Source organism: Sus scrofa, chromosome 6 (genome assembly GCF_000003025.6).
Source record: "Sus scrofa isolate TJ Tabasco breed Duroc chromosome 6, Sscrofa11.1, whole genome shotgun sequence".
NCBI classification, from domain to species: domain Eukaryota; kingdom Metazoa; phylum Chordata; class Mammalia; order Artiodactyla; family Suidae; genus Sus; species Sus scrofa.
In genome coordinates, this window is record NC_010448.4 from 61722565 (window position 1) to 61744043 (window position 21479).

Consider the following 21479-nt stretch of genomic DNA (forward strand, 5'->3'; position numbering starts at 1 on the left):
CCCAAAACTTACTTTTTTTTTTTTTTTTTTTGTCTTTTTTAGGGCCGCAACCGCCGCATATGGAGGTTCCCAGGCTAGGGGTCTAGTTGGAGCTGTAGCCACTGGTCTATGCCAGAGCCACAGCAACGTGGGATCCCTGCTGTGTCTACGACCTACACCACAGCTCAGAGCAACTCTGGATCTTTAACCTAACGAGCGAGGCCAGGGATGGAACCCGAGTCCTCAGGGATGCTAGTTGTGTTCTTTAACCGCTGAGCCAGGGCAGGAACTCTCCCCAACCCTTTTTTCTTTTTTGGCCGCTCTGCGGCATATGGAGTTCCCAGGCCAGGGCTCGAACCTGTATCCCAGAGCTTCCTAGACGCTGCCAATCGCATTGCACCACAGAGGGAACTCCCAGAGCTTGCATTTTTAATTGATTCCCAGTTCCAGAGGCGGCATAATTTCTGCGGGCGGGGCATCGCCCCCTGGCGGTCAGATATTTGGGCACTCTTCTTTAAGATAAAGCGAGGACCCACTCCTCCCACGTTAGGAACCTTGAGTTAGATTATTTCCCAGTCTCTTCCCATCAGCGCGTCAAGGAGCTCATCAGAAAGAAGGGAAAAGGTGAAGGCGCGTGGGGTACTGGCTAAGCATTAACTAGCTACCGGAAGCGGATGCCTCCGGCACTTCCGCTCTAGCGCTGGACCAATCACGGCCCAAGAGAGGGGCGTTTCCTGCGGCTTCGGGGCAGGACTTCCGGCCTCTACCTATGGGACATCCTTCCACGAGCGGATGCTGGTTGTGCAGCGACCGCGTGGACTGAAACGCCGTTGTGGGGTCGTATCTTTGGGGCGGGGCGGGGAGGGAGAGCGAGGTGGCGGGGACACCCACCGTGCCTTTCCGGAGCCCTGACGCCCGAGCCCCGGCTCATTCTCTGTGACAGTGTGTCCCCGTCTGTGGGAGAGGCGATCTTGGGCCTCGTCTTTGCCGGGCGCCGCCTGGGCACGTGCTCCGGGACCTCTTCCGCTTCTGTCGTCAAGGCCTCCGAAGGCAGCGTCTGCGGCCTTGCGAGAGTGTTGACATCATTCTATAGCGCGGTTCGGGGTGCGGCACGCAGCCCGAGGTGACCCTGTCCTGGTCTCCTTCCTTTCAGGGCTCCATTTAGCCCACTGTCCCGTTGCGGTAGCAGGTGCGGCAGCACTGATGAATCCGGCGCAGGTAAGTGGAGGATTCCAAGGCCACACCTTCATGGCCCCTCCCACCGGCCCGCCGAGATAGCTGATGGTTGTGTCCTGGGCCTCTTCGTTTCCTTCTGGATGTTGTGGGTCGTGGAGTCTGGAGGGAGTCACTTTTGGCGCCGGGGTCTCAATACAGGCAAAGGATTATAGATAGATTCCTATGCTGGCAACCGAGGGTGTAAATTTCAGAAGCTGTCTGAGGGTGTGTGCAGACAGTCCTGCGAGAAAGTTGGGAATGATGCCGGTCTACGTGTGTCTTATGGGAACAGAGACCAGCGGTGCAGAAGTCAGCCTGGAATGGCAGCCCAGGAGCTAGACCTCCCTTCTCAAAATTTGGGCAGTAGGTGGAAATGATTATTGCGTTAGATAGGTTTCTTCTGGCTGCAGAGTGGAGATTGTGGAGGTAAGGGATGAGGCAGGGAGACCGGGGAGAAGCGTCAACTGACAGCCTTAAGGCCAAAGTCCTGAGGGCTTATGGAAGACGTTTGAGCCCAGTGCTTGTGCCTGGGGGGTAAGGTCTGGATGACACCAGAACTGGCTGGTGGAAGACTGTTTGTGACCTGGCATGCCATACTCAGCTTGGATGGTACTTTGTCTCCCATCTGTCTGGCTTTGCTCTGGGCTGGGTGGAGTGGTCAGAGGGACATGAGTAGAGAGCAGGCACTAGTGGTGCCAAGTCTGGTATCTCCTTTGAGTTAGCAGGTTGGGGAGAAGAGGGACCAGGGAGTGAATGATTTGGAGAGAGATGCTGCCTGTGAGCTCAACTGTCCCCATCGTGGCAGGGCTGCGTGACCTTCGAGGACGTGTTCGTGTACTTCTCCCGGGAGGAGTGGGAGCTCCTTGAAGAAGCTCAGAGACTTCTGTACCGCGACGTGATGCTGGAGAACTTTGCGCTTGTGTCATCGCTGGGTAAGTCTCTGTTATCAAAGCATAGTGAGTTGAAAAGACATTCATCTCACAGTTTTCTTTGGGTTAAGAATTAAACATATCTGGGAGGTCCCCCTGTGGTGCAATGGGATTGGCAGCAACTTAGGAGCAGAGCGATGCAGGTTCGATCCCCAGCCCAGCACAGTGGGTTAAGGATCTGGCATTGCCTTTGCTGGGGTATAGGTCACAACTGCTGATACCTGGCCGGGGAATTTCATATGCCATGGAGCGGCCGAAAGAGAAGAAAGGAAAAAAAGAATCACACATACCGACTGCAGTAGCTCGGGTTACAGCTCTGGCATGGCTTTGATCCCTGGCCTGGGAGTTTCCCCATGCTGCAGGCAAGGCCCCTCCCAAAAAAGAATCATGCATATCCTTCTCGGGTACCAGTAGCTCAGGGTGTTTCATGACCTTGCTGTCAAGCTATTCAGGGCTACTGTCTGATCTGAAAGCTCACCTGGAGATGACTCCATTCAAGGTCATGAGCAGGAGGCTGTTAGACTAGTCATTTCCTTGATGGCTGTTGGCTAGAGCCCTCCCTCGGTTTCTTGCCATGTTGTCTTCTCTACAGGCAGGTCACAACAAGGCAGCTGATTTCCAGGATCAAAAGCAGGAGATGGCATCCAAGATAGAGACTGGTGATTTTATAGTTTCTCCTCAGAAGTGACATCTCATCATTTTGCCATATTCTATTCATTAGAAAATAGTTTTTAGGTCCAGACAACACTCAGCTAGAGAGAGTTGACAAGGATGTGATTCCCACTTTCTTGGGCTGGGTTTGGTTCTTCCCCAGGGGCAGCTGTCTCTGCCTCACACATCTGCCATGGCACGGCTTCTTTCCTTGGTTGCCCAGAGTAAGTTGTGTGAGTGCCAGAACTGGGCGATGTTCGCCACCCCCTCCTCCCCCAGAGAAGCCCTCACTTCTGCTGCCCCAGCATTTTGAAAGGAAGGATTTGGGGGTGAGAAATCTTGGAAGTCTGTCCCTCTGGCCCACACATCTCAGATGGCCTGGCAGCTCCTTGGCTGGGTGACGTTCTGAGTCCCTGGCCTCTCTGTGCCCCAGGTTCTGCCCCTTCCTCTGATTTTCTAGGGGCTGACCTGGAATTGCAGGCACTGATGTGCTTACTCCTTGTGTAGATTCCTGATCTGTTTCTTTTCAGGCCTTCTTCAAGAGTCCTTTTTTTCCTTTTTTTTAGGGCTGCACCCATGGCACATGGAGGTTCCCAGGCTAGGAGTTGAACTGGAGCCTTAGCCATTGGCCTACATCACAGCCACAGCAACACCAGATTCGAGCTTTGTATTCAGCCCACATCACAGCTCACAGCCACGCCGGACAGATCTGAGCTGCATCTGTCTACACCATAGCTTGCAGCAACACTGGATCTTTAACCCACTGAGGGAGGCCAGAGATCGAACCTACATCCTCATGGATACCCGTTGGATTCTCAACCCTCCAAGCCACAATGGGAACTCCTAAGATGCTTTCTTTTTGATATTTATTTCTCGCTTCTCTGGTGAGGATCTCCAGGGGGCACTGCTGGCCACTCACCAGCTCTTCTTTGCCATTAGGACTTGCGGTTTCCAGGTCTCCCGGAGCTTCTGAGCTGGAGCCCGAGGGGAGCTCAGGGTACCTGAGAAGATAGACACACAGCTCCAGTCACAGCAAAGCAGAAGGAGGAGGCCTGGCCCTGGTGAGCGGAAGGTACGGGAACCGGTACTGGCTTCACTTTATGCCAACAGTCTGTGCCGTGTCTGTTTGTGTTTTGATACCAACACTGGGAGTGGACCTCATCCCAGTCTTCCTCCCCCAAGTTTTATGCTTTGCTCCTTTGTCATTTCTACACTGCGCTCGGGTACCGGTTAGGGCCTCTGCCCCCTTTCTAGTCACCTGTCTGAGTTGTTCTCTTGTTGCTCTCTGCAGAGTCTGCAGCATGGCACGAGATGTGTGGTGTGTGTCCTTAAATTTCCCTTGAACACTAATTATTCTCTCTGGCCAGGTTTTTCTGGCTCTGGATGGACCCATTGTCACGGCTCAGCCGTCACAAGGAGCGGAGCCTGGCTGGCTGGAATGCCGTCTTGCAAAGTGTAATTCAGAGACTCTGTCTCAGGTGCCCCCTTGTGGCTCAGCGGATTACAAACCCAGCTAGTATTCATGAGGCCATGGGTTCGATCCCTGGCCTCACTCAGTGGGTGATGGATCCGCAAAGTGCCATGTAGGTGCAGATGCAGCTCGGATCCAGCATTGCTGTGGCTGTGGCATAGGCCGGCTGCAGCTCTGATTCAAGCCCTGGCCTGGGAACCTCCACATGCCGCGTGTGCGGCCCTAAAAGGGAAGAAAAGAGAGTTCATGCCTCTCCTGCTCACGTTGTACCCCGGCCAGCTACCCTGTCCTGTGAGGTTTCCTTCCTTCTCTCAGCATCAGAGGCCTATGCCCCACAGCACCCCCTCCTCATCCTGAGTCTAGGGCCCTGTGTTGCCCACAGTTACACAGCCTAGTACCTGCTTGTGTGAGAAACACGTCGTTGTGGGATACCACTTGCCGCCACCCGAACAGACGCTTCACCAGTGTTTATCTTCTTTCAGGCTGTGTGCACGGCGTGGACCATGTGGCTGCACCTTCCGAACTGGGAGTTGCTGGAAGAGCGTCACAGATAAGAACTCTCAAGACAGGTCCTTCTGCCCGTGAGCCTCACCCCCGAGACATGCGCAGCCCAGTCTTGAAAGACATTTTTGCCCCTGGCTGAGCAACGTGGAGCACTATCTGGGCGACACCCGTACTCCAGCAAGTGAGTCATTTTGGGGAGACTTCTGTGCACTTGAAACCGTGACCAGATGCAGAAGCAGCAGAGTGGATCCTGCAGAAGGGACAGTCCAGGCCTCGTGTGTGATGAGCTGCATATCCTGTATATCAGTGAAAGCCTTCGCTGGCAGGGAAGGTAGAGAAGCCACACTGGAGTATCGGGAGGTGCTCTTCTGCCGGTGTCACTAAGAGGCCCCTTTGGATGTTGGATTCCTCAGAGGCGAGGAACGCGCAACCTGAGGCTGTAAAGCCTTGTGCTTCTCCGCTGCCCTGGTGGGAGGGCACGTCTCCATGGTCAGTTGACTGAGGCACCAGGTTGGGGAACCATTAGCGATGCAGGGGTTGCTCATGAACCCAGGGCTGCTTTCCCCCAAGGAGACTCTCGGCAGGACGATGAGCTCTGAACCCAGGGCCATGGGGCCGATGATAACCTGCGCTCCGGAGTTTGACGACAGTGATTCTTCAGGAGATGCTTTTCATGAAAAGAGCTCACGCAGACCAGCTAGAGCTTCCATGAGCTACACAGAAGCATCTCTGCAAGTGGAAGAAATGCGGGAAAGGGCTTAACAAACATCACCGTGTTGTTGGACCTCAGTGGATCGTGCCGGAGTGAGGCTGTTTTCCACCCCTGGCAAACATACTTTGCTCTCAGAGCGATCCGGTGACCTTCCTGTGACAGCTGCTTTTCCCGCATCCCATGAGGATCCTCGCCGGAGAGGACCACTGAGGGCAGTGAATGTGGCAAAGCCTCCATTCACCCCTTTTGGTCAGGCCTGAAAGCATCCACATGGAGAAAATCCCTCTGAGTACGAGACTAGCAGAGAGGAGTTGCCCTCATGGCTCAGCGGCAATGAGCTGGACTAGGATCCATGACATGGGTTCAATCCCTGGCCTCACTCTGTGGGTTAGGATCTGGCGTGGCTGTGAGCTGTGGTGTAGGTCACAGACACGGCTCTTGTCCCTCTCTGCTGTGGCTATGGCTGTGGCGTAGGCAGGCAGCTGTAGCTCCGATGTGGCCCCTGGCCTGGTAGCTTCCACAGGCCGCAAATGTGGGCCTAAAAATAGGAGAGACCGCTTCGTGACAGCTCTTCCCTAACTCGGCACATGAAGCGTTGCACTTGGGAGAAACCGTGTGAACATAGCGAATGCAGACGGTCCTTCGGCCTCTGTGCATCCCTCCCTCAGCCTCAGCGTGTTCAACGTGGGGAGAAACCGTGAGTGGAGGGATTGGGGGAGAGCCTTTTGCAAGTGGACTTACCTCAGTCAACATGCGAGAACTCGTACTGGGGAAAGACTTTTTGAATGTAACTCCTGGGGAACATGTTCTGATAGGACGAGACGTCTTGTCCAGCGTCTGAGAAATTATACCAAAGAGAGACCCTGTGAACGTCCTGGCTGTGAGACCATCTCAGGCAGATCATCGTGTGTTGTCATCTAGAGTTGTATTGGAAATGGACTTTGCTAGAAGAATGTATCAAGGACAGAGAACCAGTGGCTATTGTGCAATTTCAAAAAAAAATTTTCAGCTCTAGCTCTACGCTTAGTAAATACTAAAAAAGCGACCATAGGACTATTTTCTTTTCATTGTTTCGGCCACACCGTAGCATGTGGAAGTTCCCAGGCCAGTGATCGAACCCACTCTGCAGTCGCGACCTTTGCCACAGCTGGAGCAACGCTGGACTCTTAACCCCCTGCCCCACGCGGGAACTTCCCACAGAAATACTTAAAAAACAGAAACAAAGGAGGAAGAAGAGAAGAGAGGTACCAGGAAAAGAAACATATTCACGGCTTCTTTGGGGTTTCCCTGACAATTACGGGTTGTTTTTGTTGTTGGGTGGCAGGGGCGGAAGAGTGCTTGAGAAGGAACACCTGAGTTCATACACGCTCTGCCCTGCTGTGCCAGGTGAGCTGTACGCTTGAAGCAGCTCTGCAAACGTTTACTGAATCCTGTGTTGGAAAACATTGTCTCAGCTATTCAGGAGCCTCAGTCTGTGTGCGAAATGTCAAGTCCCGATTTATGAAACACTGGAATTAGGATGCCGAAAATACTGTTGTCTAAAGTTATATCTAAAGAGAGAAGGACACACCTATGAATGAGTACTTTGGGGGCGCGGGGTGGGGGGGGCGCGCCCACGGTATACAGAAACTCCCAGGCCAGGGGTCCAACCCCACACCACAGCAGTGATCCAAACCGCTGCAGTGACAATGCCAGATCCTGAACCCACTGTACCCCGAGGAAACCCCATGAATGGGTACAATTGACTGTACCACTTAAAAACCATTTTCGGAGTTACCGTCGTGGCGCAGCGGAAATGAATCCAACTAGGAACCGTGAGGTTGCGGGTTCCATCCCTGGCCTCGCTCAGTGGGTTAAGCATCTGGCGTTGCCATGAGCTGAGGTGTAGGTCGCAGACGCAGATCAGATCTGGTGGTTCTGTGGCTCTGGCGTAGGCTGGCAACTACAGCTCTGATTAGACTTCTAGCCTGGGAACCTCCATATGTGTGGCCCTAAAAAGACAAAAACAAAACACCGTTTTTAAGGCTTCATTTTTATTTATTTATTCATTGATTCCTTCTTGAGATAATTAACGTGCAACTGTGTTAATTTAAGATGTACCACATCATTATTTAGTGCATTTATGTGGCAGTATGATTGCTATTGTAGCTTGAGCCTCTTGTGCCACAGAGTTGTCATTTCTTGTGGTGGGGACAAATAAGATCTCGTGTCTTGGCAAGGTTAATGTTTATAATGCAGTCTCGTTGTCTGTAATCCCTGTCCTTTGTATTAGATCTCCAGGAATTACTTGTCTCCGAGTCACAAGTGTGTACCCTGAAGCAATATCTCTCCCATCCTCGCACCCCACCCTCAGCCTCTGGTAACCATCATTCCACTCTGTTTTCTCCAGTTCAGTGTTTGGTTTTGTTTTTTAGATTCCACGCATGAGGATATTATACAATATTGGTCTTTCTCTGACTTACCTCACTTAGCAGAATGTCCTCGAGATCCATCCGTGTTGTCACAAATGGCAGGATTTCCTTTTTTCTCAAGGCTGAGTAGTATTGCATTGTATGTATAAATAGATTTTTATCCATTCATCTGTTGATGGATGGTTTCCATTTCTTGGCTATTATGAACTCCAATAAACCTGGAAGTACATACATACATACATATATATATATACACCTTTGATAACATTTTTTTTTTTTTTTTTTGCTTTTTATGACCGCACCTGCAGCATATGGAAGTTCGGAGGCTAGGGGTCAAATCAGAGGTGTACCTTCTAGCCTCTGCCATAACCACAACAGCACGGCATCCAAGCCGTGTCTGCGACCTACACCACAGCTCATGGCAACACTGGATCCTTAACCCACCGAACAGGGCCAGGGATCCTCATGGATACTGGTTGAGTATCTTGCCACTGCACCGCAACAGAAACTCCTTTGATTACCTATTTTTATTTCCTTTGCATGTACATGCAGAAGTGGGATTGCTGGCTCATGTGGTTCTATTTTTAATTTTTTGAAGAAACTCCATGCTGTTCTTCAAAGTAGCTGGACCAGTTTACAGTCCCACCAAAGGGATACCAGTGTCCCTTTTCTCTCTGTCAATGCCGTTATCTCAGTGAAAGCCATTCTGTGTGTGTGTGTGTGTGTGTCTTTTTAGGGCTCAGCCGTGGCATATGGAAGTTCTCAGGCTAGGGGTCGAATCGGAGCTGTAGCTGCCAGCCTAGGCCACAGCCACCGCAATGGAGGAATCTAAGCCATGTCTGTGACCCACAGCACAGTTCCCGGCAATGCCAGAACGTTAATCCACTGAGCAAGGCCAGGGATTGAACCCGCATCCTCATGGATACTAGGGTTGGTTACTGCTGAGCCACTACAGGAACTCCAATGAAAGCCATTCTTAATAGGCGGGAGGTGATATCAGTGTGGTTTGGGTTTGCATTTCCCTGATGATTAGTGATATTAAGTACCTTTTCACGTACCTGTTGGTTGTTTGGATGTTGTTGGGAAAAACTCTGTTTAGTTCACAGCCCATTTTTTTTAAGCCACGCCCACAGTATGTGAGCCTCCTGGGCCAGGGATCGAACGCACATCACATCAGTGACCTGAGCCATATCCTTAGCTCGCTGCGCCACAGGTGAACTCCCCTCAGCCCACTTAAAAAATCTAATTTTTTTTCTTGAATTGTATGAATTTTTTATAATTTTGGCTAGTAACCCCACATCTGATACATGGTTTGCATATGTCTCCCATGCTGTAGGTTGCCCTTTTATTTTGTTTCTTTGGCAAAGCAGATGCTTTGAAGTTTCATTTCATCTCATTTGTTGATTTTTTTTTCTTTTCTTGTTTATGCTTTTAGTATCATATTTAAAAAATCATTGCTGAGACCAGTGTCAGAGACCTGCGTTCTTATCACAGCTTATGTTTAAATCTGTGATCCATTTCAAGTTGATTTTTTCCCAAGTTAATTTTTTGAGTGGTGTGAGATATGGGTCCTATTTTATTTTTCTGCATGTGGTTATCCTCCTTTCCCAATATCGTATGTTTTCTTGCCTTTATTTTTGTTTTTGTTTTGATTATTATGGCATTTATTTTTTGCCTGCCCCCACAGCACATAGAAGTTCCTGGGCCCAGGATCAAACCAGGGCCACAGCAACAGCCAGAGCCATAGCAGTGACAATGCCAGGTCCTTAACCTGCTGAGCCACCAGGGAACTCCCCAACATTTGTTGAAGAGACTTACTTTCTTCCCCCATTGGATGTTTTTGGCTTCTTTATCAAATACTAGTTGACTACATATATGGGCGTTTAATTCTGGCCTTTCTATTCTCTTTCATTGCTGTATATTTTGCGGGGGGGGGTTGGCGTTGCTCCTGTGGCATGGAGAAGTTCCCATGACAGGGATTAAACCCACATCACATCAGTGACAACACTGAATCGTTAACCACTGGGTCGCTGGGGAAGTCCTCTGCATGTTTATTTTTATGCTGTACTATACTGTTTTATTTACTTTGTTTTTTAAGTGTAGTTTGGGATCAGGAAATGTGGTGCTTCCAGTTTTGTTCTTTCTTATAATTGATCTGGTTAGTCATGGTGTTTTTTTTTGGTTCCATATAAATTTTTTTTTCTGGCCTTACCCTTGGCTTGTAGAAATTTCCAGGCCAGGGATCAAACCCAACCCACAGAAGCAACTGAGCCACAGCAGTGACCATGCCAGGTCCTTAACCTGCTGAGCCACCAGGGGGCGCAGAACAAAAACCAACCCTCCCTTTACTCATATTGTAAATGTCCAAGGCACTCACTTTTCTTGATCCCAGTTTGTGTGTCTTATTTTTCTGAAGCATCTTGATGATCATATCACCGTCCTGTCTTCCCAGGTGAGTCCTGGTTCCTTCCTCTGATTGGCTTTTTCACTTTTTAAAATCTCTTAAGGGTCACTTCACATCCACCTCAGTAGTTTTCTGACAGTTGAATTAGGGCTCAAATAAACAGGAAAACACATATTCCACAACATTATAAATCAACTGTACTTCAATATAAAAAAAGAAAAATACATTCAAGTTAAATTCATGATAACCTTAAAAAGCGAACATAGGAAAAATTCCCATTGTGGTTCAGCAGGTTAAGAACCCAACTAGTATCCATAAGGATGTGGGTTCAATCCCTGGCCCCACTCATTGGGTTAAGGATCCTGCTTTGCCGTGAGCTGCGATGTGGGCCACTGATGCAGCTCAAATCTGGCATTGCTCTGGCTGTGGTGGAGACCGGCAGCTGTAGCTCTGATTTGACCCCTAGCCTGTAAACTTGTATATGCCTCAAGTGCAGCCCTAAAAACAGGGGGAAAAAGACGTGGGTAAGGAATCTCATTGTTTACTCTTACAAGAGTGTCACGTGTTCCTGTGAACAAGTTATTGAAACGCACCAGAGGGATGCTGATGTACATGTGGTTTCATGTTTGCCCCCACGGACTTGCTTCCTCTCATCGGGAGGGGCATTTCAGAAGGTCTCTTTGGGAACATCTTTGAAGTTAGATGTTGAGCTAATTGTGCCTTTTTTTTTTTTTTTTTTTTTTTGGTCTTTTTAGGGTCATTCCCATGGCATGTGGAGCTTCCCAGGCTAGGGGTCGAATTGGAGCTGTAGCTACCGGCCTATGCCACAGCCACAGCAACACAAGATCCAAGCCATGTTTGCAACCTACAATGCTGGATACTCAGTCCACTGAGCGAGGCCAGGGATCGAACCAGAGTCCTCATGAATGCCAGTCAGGTTTGTTTCCACTGAGCTATGATGGGAAATCCTGCCTTTTTTTTTTTTTTTTTTTTTTTAAGGCCGATCCATGGCCTTTGACAGTTCCCAGGCCGGAGATCGAACGTACACCTCTCCAGCAACCTGAGCCACTGCATTTGGATTCCCAACCCACTCCTGCCATGGCGGGAACTCCTCTTGGCCATTGTTTAATATAAAAATCATCTCACCTTGCTATGAGCCCTCGGAGCCTTGTCAGTAAGCACGGGTGTAGTTTCGCATGACCGCCGTGAGCCAAAATCCTCCTCAGTGCTTTCCACGTTTCAGTATCACGCACGGACCTCGCCAGGAGTCATGATGCAATTTTGTTGCTTTTTTGTCCTTTCTAGGGCTGCACCTGCTGCATATGGAGGTTCCCAGGTGAGGGGTCTAATCGGAGCTGTAGCCACCAGCCTACACCACAGCCACAGCAACACCAGATCTGAGCCGCGTCTGACCTACACCACAGCTCACGGCAACGCTGGATCCTCAACCCACTGATTCGAGGTCAGGGATCGAATCCGCAGCCCCATGGTTCCTAGTCGGACTCGTTAACCACTGAGCCAGGACAGGAACTCCACAATGCAATTTTTTGTTGATAGCACATTTCGTGTTCTGTTATTTGGGAGAGTCACCTCTCAAGTGCTGCCCCCTCCTTTATCCTCCCTTAGGAAGTGTAGTCGGGGCAGAAACAGTTTCTGGGTCTGTGAGAGTCAAACCCTCTCCCACAGAGGCTGTTTCCTTCCTCACCTGGAAGCTGTTCAGCACATTCAGAGACCTGCGCCTGCATCTCTCCCAAAGCAGCTGTGACAGACCATCCTGAGGGTGAAGGACGCAGGTCTGTCCTCTCGTGTTTTCCACCATCTGGTCTGCTCTTCTGTTCAATCAGAAGTGCCAGCTACCACACTGCTGCCGTTGGGCCAGAGCGCTGAGTCCCCCGGAGTGAACGTCAGCCACATGACACACCATGCACGGTTGAGACACGTGGGTGACGGAGATGTGAGCCCTGCTCCTGAGCCTGTCTCAGATGGAGTTCACTTTACCTGAAGCCAGTACAATAAAGGGACTGTTGCTTTAACAGAAATGTGTCTGGGGACCCCAGAGTGACAAGAGAATGAGTGAAGTGTAGGGGTGTAAGGGCAGATGTGGCAGGGCAGAGCGACCTAGGAGCTTGGAGTTGGCGTTGGATGGGATTGCAGGCTGTCTGCACCGTGCCCTTTCCCGGCCACAGGGCCTTGGTGGTGTAACTTAGCCCTGGGGCTCAGTGATCCTGTATGTAAAACTGGGAAGGTGGGCGTTGAAGCAAAGCAGAGGGAGCAAAAGTTTGATACGGAGACCCTTGAAGGACGCAGGACACGTAGGCAGGGTCAGAGCTGGACAAGAACATCTCTGGCAAAAGTAAGCACAGATGTCAAGACAGACAGCCAACAGCGTGGTCTAGTGCAGGACCCAGTTGACAGTCACTGTGGCTGTAGCGGGAGAGGGGCGGGCGGTGAGCGTGGGCAGGGCGAGGTGAGGAGCTGGGATCTGCACTCATTCAGTGCGAGGTGTGCATCAGACATCTGAGAGGAAATGCTGGTGTCTAGGTGGGTGTGCCGTCTGGAGCTGAGGGATCATTTTGGTCTGCAGAGACATGGTGCAGCCCAGGAATGTATCTGACACCTGTAGTGGAACAGTGAGGTGTATTGGTGTGCTGCCATGTGAGTTATGTAGGAAATGCGGGGCATTCAGATGCTAGGACCTTTTCTAGGCCCCAGGATTTTGTTCAGGGATTTGAAGAAGGGTTTCAGGAAATAGAGCTTTGGTCCGAATTGGATGCTTTGGGGAAGTGGGGTTGATTCTATGACTAGATATCAGGAAATTGGTGTTTACAAGACTGGACAGAAGTGGTACTGAAGCAGGAACCAGTGGAAAGTGGAGCTGTCACTCATGTTAGCCAGGAGGGGGCGGGTGCTATTTGGTCATTTCTGTTTTTTGCATAGGGTTCTGGTTGTCTGTGCTTGGACCTGATGATAGGGCGGTTTTGTCTTTGCCTAGTTTTATTATGGTCACTGAGTGGCCCTTACTGAGGCGGGTGTTCTCTGAACTTGTTTACATTGTAAAAGACAAGTAAATAGAAACTGGTTAAATAGAGTTGGGAAACCAACAGGGGGGTCTCTAACACTCTGCCCCTGACAGCGGAGCCCAACAGGAAGAGGAAAGACTTCGGTCCAGGCAAAGACTCAGCCAATGAAAAGCCCGGGATTCTTTGTTTACTTTAGCCCCAGCGGGGCAGGGGTGGGGGCAGTTTCCTTTTTTCCCTCCATAAAAGTATCCTCCGTTCCTTGCTCTGCTGGGCCTTGCCAGTGGTTTGCCATGGTTGCCGACCCTGACTTACTGTTCTCAGCTGATCCCAAGTCAGCCCATCTTTGCTGGAGCAATAGCTGGCAGTTTATTTAAGTCAACAGTATTCAGCAGGAGACTCCCAGAGCTGAGGCAAGTGCCAGACTAGGTGCCTGGCTCCCAGACGTCCCTGAGCTTGGCTTTCCCTCTTCTAATCACAGCTTGTCTCATGGCATATAATTTAAACCTGTAATACAGATAGAAATTAGGCCCACACGGAGGAGGGAACATCCTGTGCAAAGATGAGGATATAGGAGTGATCCTGGGACATTTGAGAAATTGAAAGTTGAACTGAGGCCAGGGCCTGGGGACTGTGGTGACCCACCTGAGGTGATGGGCAGAGAAACCTCCCAGAGGAGGTGATTTCTGAGTTGTGAGAAGCTGAGGGCACAGAGATCCCAGCAAGGACCCTGTTCAAGGAGCGCCCGCGTGCTTGCAGAGCCAGAATGGCATTCAGATTCCCTTAGGGTAACTGGGCTAGGACAGAGCAAAGGACCTGGGTTCAGCATGGGCACGTTTGTCATGGGCCCAGAGGCAGGCACATGCAAGACACATGCAGACATGCCATAGGACATATATAGACTAACAGTAGACACTACAAGCTGTCATAAATAGGATTCCACAAAAATGAGTCAGTAAATTCCACACTCAGACACATATATGGGACTCAAAATCCTCTGCAGATGCACACACAGATACCCACCAGGACACGGAGTAGAAAGGGTATATTGTACTCACTAAGACACACACACACCCAGGAAAACAGACCTAGGACACCCAGACACCTATGCACACATGTTCTGCACATACCGAGAACAGTGCTCACAGGTGCATGCATGGGCAACAGGCAGCTGCACCCATGGGCACAAACATGTACATGGAGACACTGGGGCACAAGCCTGCAGAATGAGTGTGGAGACATGCACAGAAAGAAAAGCCTGGACAAAGAGGCTTCACAGAACACGAGGACAGCAGAGATGGGTACCTTGAGAGAGGGGCAAATGTGCAAATCCAAAGGCAGACACCTTTGTACAGCCACACTGACAGATGCAGATGTACAAATGGTCCTACACGTACAGGTACAACCATACACACAAGCGCTCACTCACAGCCATTTACAGTCACACGGACTTTCCAAAATGCAAGTATGCAAGTACTCAGATCTGTACCCATAGGAATGCCATGATACTTTTTTTTTTTTTTTCCTTTTTAGGGCCACACCTGTAGCATATGAAAATTCCCAGGCTGGCCTACACTGCAGCTCGAAGTAACACTGGATCCTTAACCTGCTTAGCAGTTCAGGGGTTGAAGCTGCATCCTCATGTGTATACTACTTGGGTTCCTAACACATGGCGCCCCATGATAAATGTTTAACATCTGCCCTTGAGAAAAGTGCATACAGATTACATAAGTTCATTACAAATTTTACTCATATAAGTATTTCTGGCACACAATTTACAAATAGTACTAATATATCCAATGGTCTCTAATGTAAATTCCACACAACCAATTGATTCTCATACAATGCTTTCATTAATTTCAGCTTTAACTCTTTTTTACTTATATTTTCCTTTTTATCTGCCCCAAAGCATCTGGAGTTGCTGGGCCAGGGATCAGATCTGAGCTGTAGTTGCACCCTAAAAAGCAGCTGTGGCAATGCTGGATCCATACATCACTGTGCCAGCCTGAGGCTTGAACCTGTGCCCCAGTGCTCCCAAGATGCGGCTGATCCTGTTGCACCACAGTGGGAACTCCTAAGCTTTCTCTCTTATTTGTTTTTGTTTTTTTATTTTTGTCTTTTTAGGGCCGCACCTGTGGCATATGGAGGTTCCCAGGCTAGGGGTCTAATCGGATCTGTTGCTGCCAGCCTACACCACAGCCACAGTAACGCCAAATCCAAGCCATGTCTGCGAACTACACCACAGCTCACGGCAACGCTGGATCCTTAACCCACTGAACAAGGCCAGGGATCGAACCCAAAACCTCATGATTCCTAGTCGGATTTGTTTCCTCTGTGCCATGACGGGACATCCCTAAGCCTTCTCTCTCTCTCTCTCTCTCTTTTTTTTTTTGTCTTTTCTGGGGCCGCACTTGCGGCATATGGAAGTTCCCAGGCTAGGGGTCTAATCTGAGCTGTAGCCTCCAGCCTACACCAGAGCCACAGTGATGCCAGCTCCGAGCCATGTCTGTGGCCTACACCACAGCTCACAGCAATGTTGGATCCTTAACCCATTGAGCAAGGCCAGGGATCGAACCTGCAACCTCATGTTTCCCAGTCGGATTGTTAACCACTGAGCCACAATGGGAACTCCTAAGCTTTCTCTCTTTAAGTATCAAGATTTGTATTAAACTTCAATATATGTATCTCTTATAAGCAAGCAATTTCAACTCAAAGTATATAGCCATTACAAATGAAAACATTTTTTTCTTCCAAAGTATATATAGATGAAAATTGATAGCCGCTGAATTATTATTATGTCATTTTATGAAATAAACTGAGATGAAACTGTGTCAATTCCACTGTCCACTTAGCCTAGTGGCAACTGGTTTTGATAAAATCTATGTTTTGAATCAAATCGCCTATAAAAATGTATTCCTTTGACAACAGACCTACCTGTAATTATGAAAATTTCTTACATCAAGTTTTTTTGTGTGTGTCTTTTTGACATTTCTTGGGCCTCTCCTTCAACATATGGAGGTTCCCAGGGTAGGGGTCTGATCGGAGCTGTAGCTGCCAGCCTACGCCAGATCCACAGCAGCGCGTGATCTGAGCCTCGTCTGCAACCTACACCACAGCTCACGGCAACGCCGGATCCTTAACCCACTGAGCAAGGCCAGGGATCGAACTTGAAACCTGATGGTTCCTAGTTGGATTCGTTAACCACTGTGCCGTGAAGGGAACTCCACATCTAATGTTTTTTTAAAAAAGAGCCCACAGGTATACAGATGTACTTGATGCAGAAATATTAACCATTACCTATAAGGTTACTTGCTAAGTCAAAGAGTTATTCTATTTTATACTTTAAAAAATAGGATTGGGAGTTCCCGTTGTGGCGCAGTAGTTAACGAATCTGACTAGGAACCACGAGGTTGCGGGTTCGGTCCCTGCCCTTGCTCAGTGGGTTAAGGATCCGGCATTGCCGTGAGCTGTGGTGTAGGTTGTGGACGCGACTCGGATACCGCGTTGCTGTGGCTCTGGCATAGACTGGTGGCTACGGCTACGATTAGACCCCTAGCCTGGGACTCTCCATATGCCGCGGAAGCAGCCCAAGAAATAGCAAAATAATAATAATAATAATAAAATAAATAAATAAATAAAATAAAATAAAATAAAAAATAGGATTGGAGTTCCCCTCATAGCACGTGGGAAACAATCCTACTACGAATCACGAGGTTGCGGGTTCTATCCCTGGCCCTTGCTCAGTGGGTTAAGGATCGCTGCTGCAGTGAGCTGTGGTGTAGGTCACAGACGCGGCTCGGATCTGGCGTTGCTGTGGCTGTGGTGTGGCCGGCAGCTGTAGCTCTGATTTGACCCCTAGCCTGCGAACCTCCACATGCTTCGGGTTTGGCCCTAAAAAAAAAATAAAATAAAAAGCATCAATGAAGTTCCTGGGTGGTTAAGTTCCAGTAGGTTAAGAATCTGACTTCAGCAGCTTGGATCACTTTGGAGGTGTGGGTTCGATCCCTAGCGTATGAAGTGGATTACAGGATCTGGCCTAGGAACTTCCATATGCCGAGGGTGCAGCCATGAAAAAAAAAAGTATATGTATATAATATTAGTGACTTGTCAAAGAGAAGCCTCTGATATCCTCCTGTATGTGTATGTGAGAACCTTGTGGAGATGATGAATAATAGCAGTTATCAGCTTGTGTGTATTAAAAACCATGCTTTGTTCCAAGCACTTTCCTTTCACTTCTCATGAGGTAGGGTGTAGTATTTTCTCATTTTAGTTGTTGTACTTTGGGTGAGGCGATGGTCATGACTATTAATGAGACCGCCCACCCTCGGGGTTTCTCTGTCAGGTGTAGGTTGAATCCTAGAACCTGCACTTTTAGTAAGTTCACAAGGGATGCTGACCCAATTTTGAGTATCAAAGAATAGGGGGAACATCTCATGCTATTACAGGAAGTCTGCACGAGCGAGGGCTATTCATCGTTCCATTCAAGTCCCAGTCCCAGTCGCCATCCTGGGTGAGATACCTCTCCCAGGATGAAAGAAGGCTCCACCTGCTGGAGAAGGCGGAGGAAGAGGCGCTGTCTCCAGTGACCGCGGAAATATGGGCGCGTCGCCTTTAAGAGGAGCTTAGACACTGAGAGAGGCAATTTTTCCACGAACCTTCTCCGCCCACCGGACTCTGCGCAGCGGCAGGCAAGGACAGGAAAGCTACCCTTTCCCGCACTGGAAGCAGGGCACGAACTCCTCTACCCAGAAGTCTGCGCCAGGAGCCTCCACGACGCTCCAAAGACGTTTCCTGCCGTCGGAGCCGGGAGAGGCGGGACTTCCGGCGGCGCCGTCGTGACGTCTTTTGCGCGAGCCGAGGCTGTCCAGAGCGGCTGTGGAGGCTGGGAGTCCTGGACCGGGTCCCCTCTCATGCCGCTGTTAGGAGCCGAGCAGGGACGGACAGTAACGAGGATAGGCTCTCACCCTGCGGCGTTATTACGATCCATGGTGTCCGTCGTGGGACGGGCCGCCTTGCGCGGAGGTGTCGGCCGGGGCTGCGCGCTTTCCGAGGCCTTCGTCCCGGCTCTCTGGCCTCGTCCGCCTCCGGAGGCGGCACCCTGATCCTTGTGCGCGTTTCTACAAGGGGGAGACTGGGGCTGGGAGGGCGACAGTCATCCTGAGGTCACCGCCCACTGTGCTTGTGGGGGTTCGGCTCTTCTCACAGAACCCGCTCCGTTCCCCGGCTCCTCAACCCGCTTCTGCTCACAGGATCCCATGGCGGCCGCTGGGCTCATGGACCGGGCTCAGGTGAGTGGAGGGTTCCTCAGGCCCTCACCTCTCGGGTGTAGGGGATGGTGTGTTCTAGGGTCTTCACCCCTTCGCCTTCATCGCTCCCTTCTCTGGCGGGTAAAGGAGCAGAGGGCGTCATTCTCGGCGGTTATGTGCTGAGGCTCCCGTTCCCAGTATGGATGGGATGAGGTGTGGAATGGTTTCCAAGACACAGAAGCCAGTTGTGCAGACGCTTGGAGGTGAGAATGAATTAGGAGTGTCTGGAAACAGCAGGTCAGTGTGCTGTTTGCTGAGAACAGAGAGCCGGCAGTCAGGGGTCTGGTCTGGCATGGCAGCCTGAGGAGCTTGTCCTCTTTCTGATGGTGGTGGAACCGTGGAAGGTTTGTAACTGAGAAGGGAAGTGTTTTGACTCAGGTGTTGACAGGCTGCAGAATGGAAAGATTGGGGGAAGCCTGTGGGTGGGCAGGGAGATCAGGGTGGAGTCTGCTGAAATAGCTCCTCAGGTGAGTGTTGATGGTGGGTGGACCAGAGTGGTGGCAGTGGAGGTTAGAGAAGTGTATGGATTTCCTGCCTTTTTTTTTTTTTTTTTTTGTCTTTTTAGGGCTGCACCTGTGACATATTGAAGTTCCCAGGCTAGGAGTCGAATTGGAGCTCTAGCTGCCAGCCTATGCCACAGCCACAGCAATGCAGGATCTGAGCTGTGCCTGCAGCCTACACCACAGCTCACGGCAATGCCGGATCCTTAACCTACCAATCGAGGCTAAGGATCAAACCCACATCCTCATGGAAACTAGTTGAGTTTGTTAATTGCTGAGCCACAATGGGAACTCCCTGCATGTTTTTAAATGTAGGGCTGAGGAGTTCATGTTGTGGTGCAGTAGAAACGAATCTGACTAGGAACCATGAAGCTGTGGGTTTGATCCCTGGCCTCGCTTAGTGAGTTAAGGATCTGGCGCTGCTGTGACTTGTGGTGTAGGCTGACAGCTGTAGCTCCAATTCATCTCCTAGCATGGGAGCCTGCATATGCTGCGAGTGCAGCCCTAAAAAGCAAAAAAAAAAATTTTAAATTAGAAAGTTAAAAAGTGGGCTTATGGAGATTTTCTGATAAGACATAGTGGTATTCTGAGTCTCTTCACCTGTCCCTCCCTTTGCACTATGAGTCTGAGGGCCTCATTTCAAGCCCAGCATCCTGAAGCTAGGTGAGAGTTATATGAAGAGGTCCCTACTGCTTACAGCCAATAATATGAGAACTAGAAGGGTGTACTTGACCCAGGGCCAGCATGTGCAAATGCTTGGAGGTAAGATTGAGTTGGGAGTCCTCAGGGAATCACGGTCTTAATCATGTTTCTTGGAAAAAGGGCCGAGAGTCAGATAAGAATGCTAGGCTGAGGAGCTGGACTGGTGTTCTGAAGGTGGTGAAAGACATTGAAGAGTTGGAGCAGAATAGAAATGTGATCTTAACAGGCTCTCTCTGGGAGCTGACTGGTTGAGGACGGAATGAGGGAGGAGCCTCCTGCAGTAGTCCGCATGAATGCTGATGGTGGCTGGCCTGAAGGGGTGGCTGTCGGAGTAAGAGGAGTTGGTGGAGTTTGGATCTGTTTAAGTCAGGAGAATGGATTTTCTGACAGGAAAAGTGCATGAGAGAAAGGGTCATGGATGACCAAGGGTCGGGTTTGGGTTTTTTTGCTTTATCTGATAGGATGATGCAAGTGTTATCATCTGAGATGGGCAGTTTGATGGCAGAGTAATTTTTGGTGTCTACGTCAGGAGTTAGGTTTTTTTTTTTGTTTTGTTTTTAGGGCCGCATTTGTGGCATATGGAGGTTCCCAGGCTAGGGGTCTAATCAGAGCTACGGCTGCTGGCCTACACCACAGCCACAGCAACGCCAGATCTGAGTGGTGTCTGCCACCTACACCACAGCTCACGGCAATGCCAGATCCTTAACCCACTGAGCGAGGCCAGGGATTGAACCTGCAATCTCATGGTTCCTAGTCAGATTTGTTTTCGTTGCGCCACGATGGGAACTCCAGGAGTTAAGCTTTTATCATGTTTAGTATAGGAAGTCCTAGAGACACCTTAGTTCAGGATCAAGCTGGACGCAGGTCGTTAGTTCTGGGCAGGGGTTTTCTGGTTGAAAAAGTTCAACATGGTGGCCAGCTTGTGAAGTGGGTTGGAGCTGTGACATCCTGCCTTTAATAACAAGAAAGTCAAAACTGGGAACTGAGGACCGGGTCTCTTGCTTACACACCTGGGTGGCAGTGCTGTCTGTCATAAAGACATGAGTGCTTTTCTGTGTACTGTGTGCACAGGGGCTCAGGGTGGGGGTTCCCTGGGAGGTGCGTATGGTATGGGTCAGAAGATTGTCAGTGTTAATGGGGGGTGGGTCACAGATACAAGGAAAGTAAGGTGAAGAGGGTGAAGAGCGTGATGGATGTGGTGGGAGGCGTGTCAACTGATGGTCTTAAAGTTGTGTCCAGGAGACGTGGTCTGAGGGTGCCAGTGGGAGAGTGTCGGTGCCCTTCATACCCATGGCTTCCACAGTATCTGTCTGCCCTCCTAGCGGGTCTGCTCTGGGTACACACAGTGATCAGAGGGACAGGAGAGAGCAGCACTAGTGCTGTCAAGGGCTATTGTCACGTCTGAGTGGGGAGGCTGGGGAGGAGGGGCCGGGGGTGAGTAGGTGAGTGACTAGACTGGGGAGTCCTGCTGTCTTTGGGCTCACCTGTCTCCATCATGGCAGGGCTGTGTGGCCTTTGAGGATGTGTTCGTGTACTTCTCCCGGGAGGAGTGGGAGCTCCTTGAGGAAGCTCAGCGACTCCTGTACCGAGACGTGATGCTGGAGAACTTTGCACTTGTGTCATCGCTGGGTAAGTCCTGTTTTACTTCTTTCTTGGCACGTGGCAAGTCACTCCAAAA

At 50.0% G+C, this 21479-nt stretch overlaps 1 protein-coding gene and 1 long non-coding RNA gene across 6 annotated transcripts in view; both read left to right on the forward strand.

Moving 5' to 3' along the window:
* On the forward strand, positions 240-10629 carry LOC110261318. Its single transcript, XR_002345368.1, has 4 exons — positions 240-1197; positions 2000-2126; positions 3714-3846; positions 4728-10629. It is a non-coding gene; the product is annotated as an uncharacterized LOC110261318 (long non-coding RNA).
* The window catches only part of ZNF304 (zinc finger protein 304), a 49614-nt gene continuing 46247 nt past the window's right edge, over positions 18113-21479 (forward strand). For 3 of the 5 annotated variants that reach the window (XR_002345361.1, XR_002345362.1, XM_021097291.1), the window contains exons 1-2: positions 18113-18581; positions 21304-21430. Coding sequence is in view for 2 of the 5 variants with exons in the window: in XM_021097291.1 (XP_020952950.1) it covers positions 18549-18581; positions 21304-21430 (160 nt within the window). In the remaining 3 variants the exon portion in view is untranslated. The remainder of the gene's footprint in view (positions 18582-21303; positions 21431-21479) is intronic. The other 2 variants (XM_021097292.1, XR_002345363.1) reach the window with 2 other exon arrangements.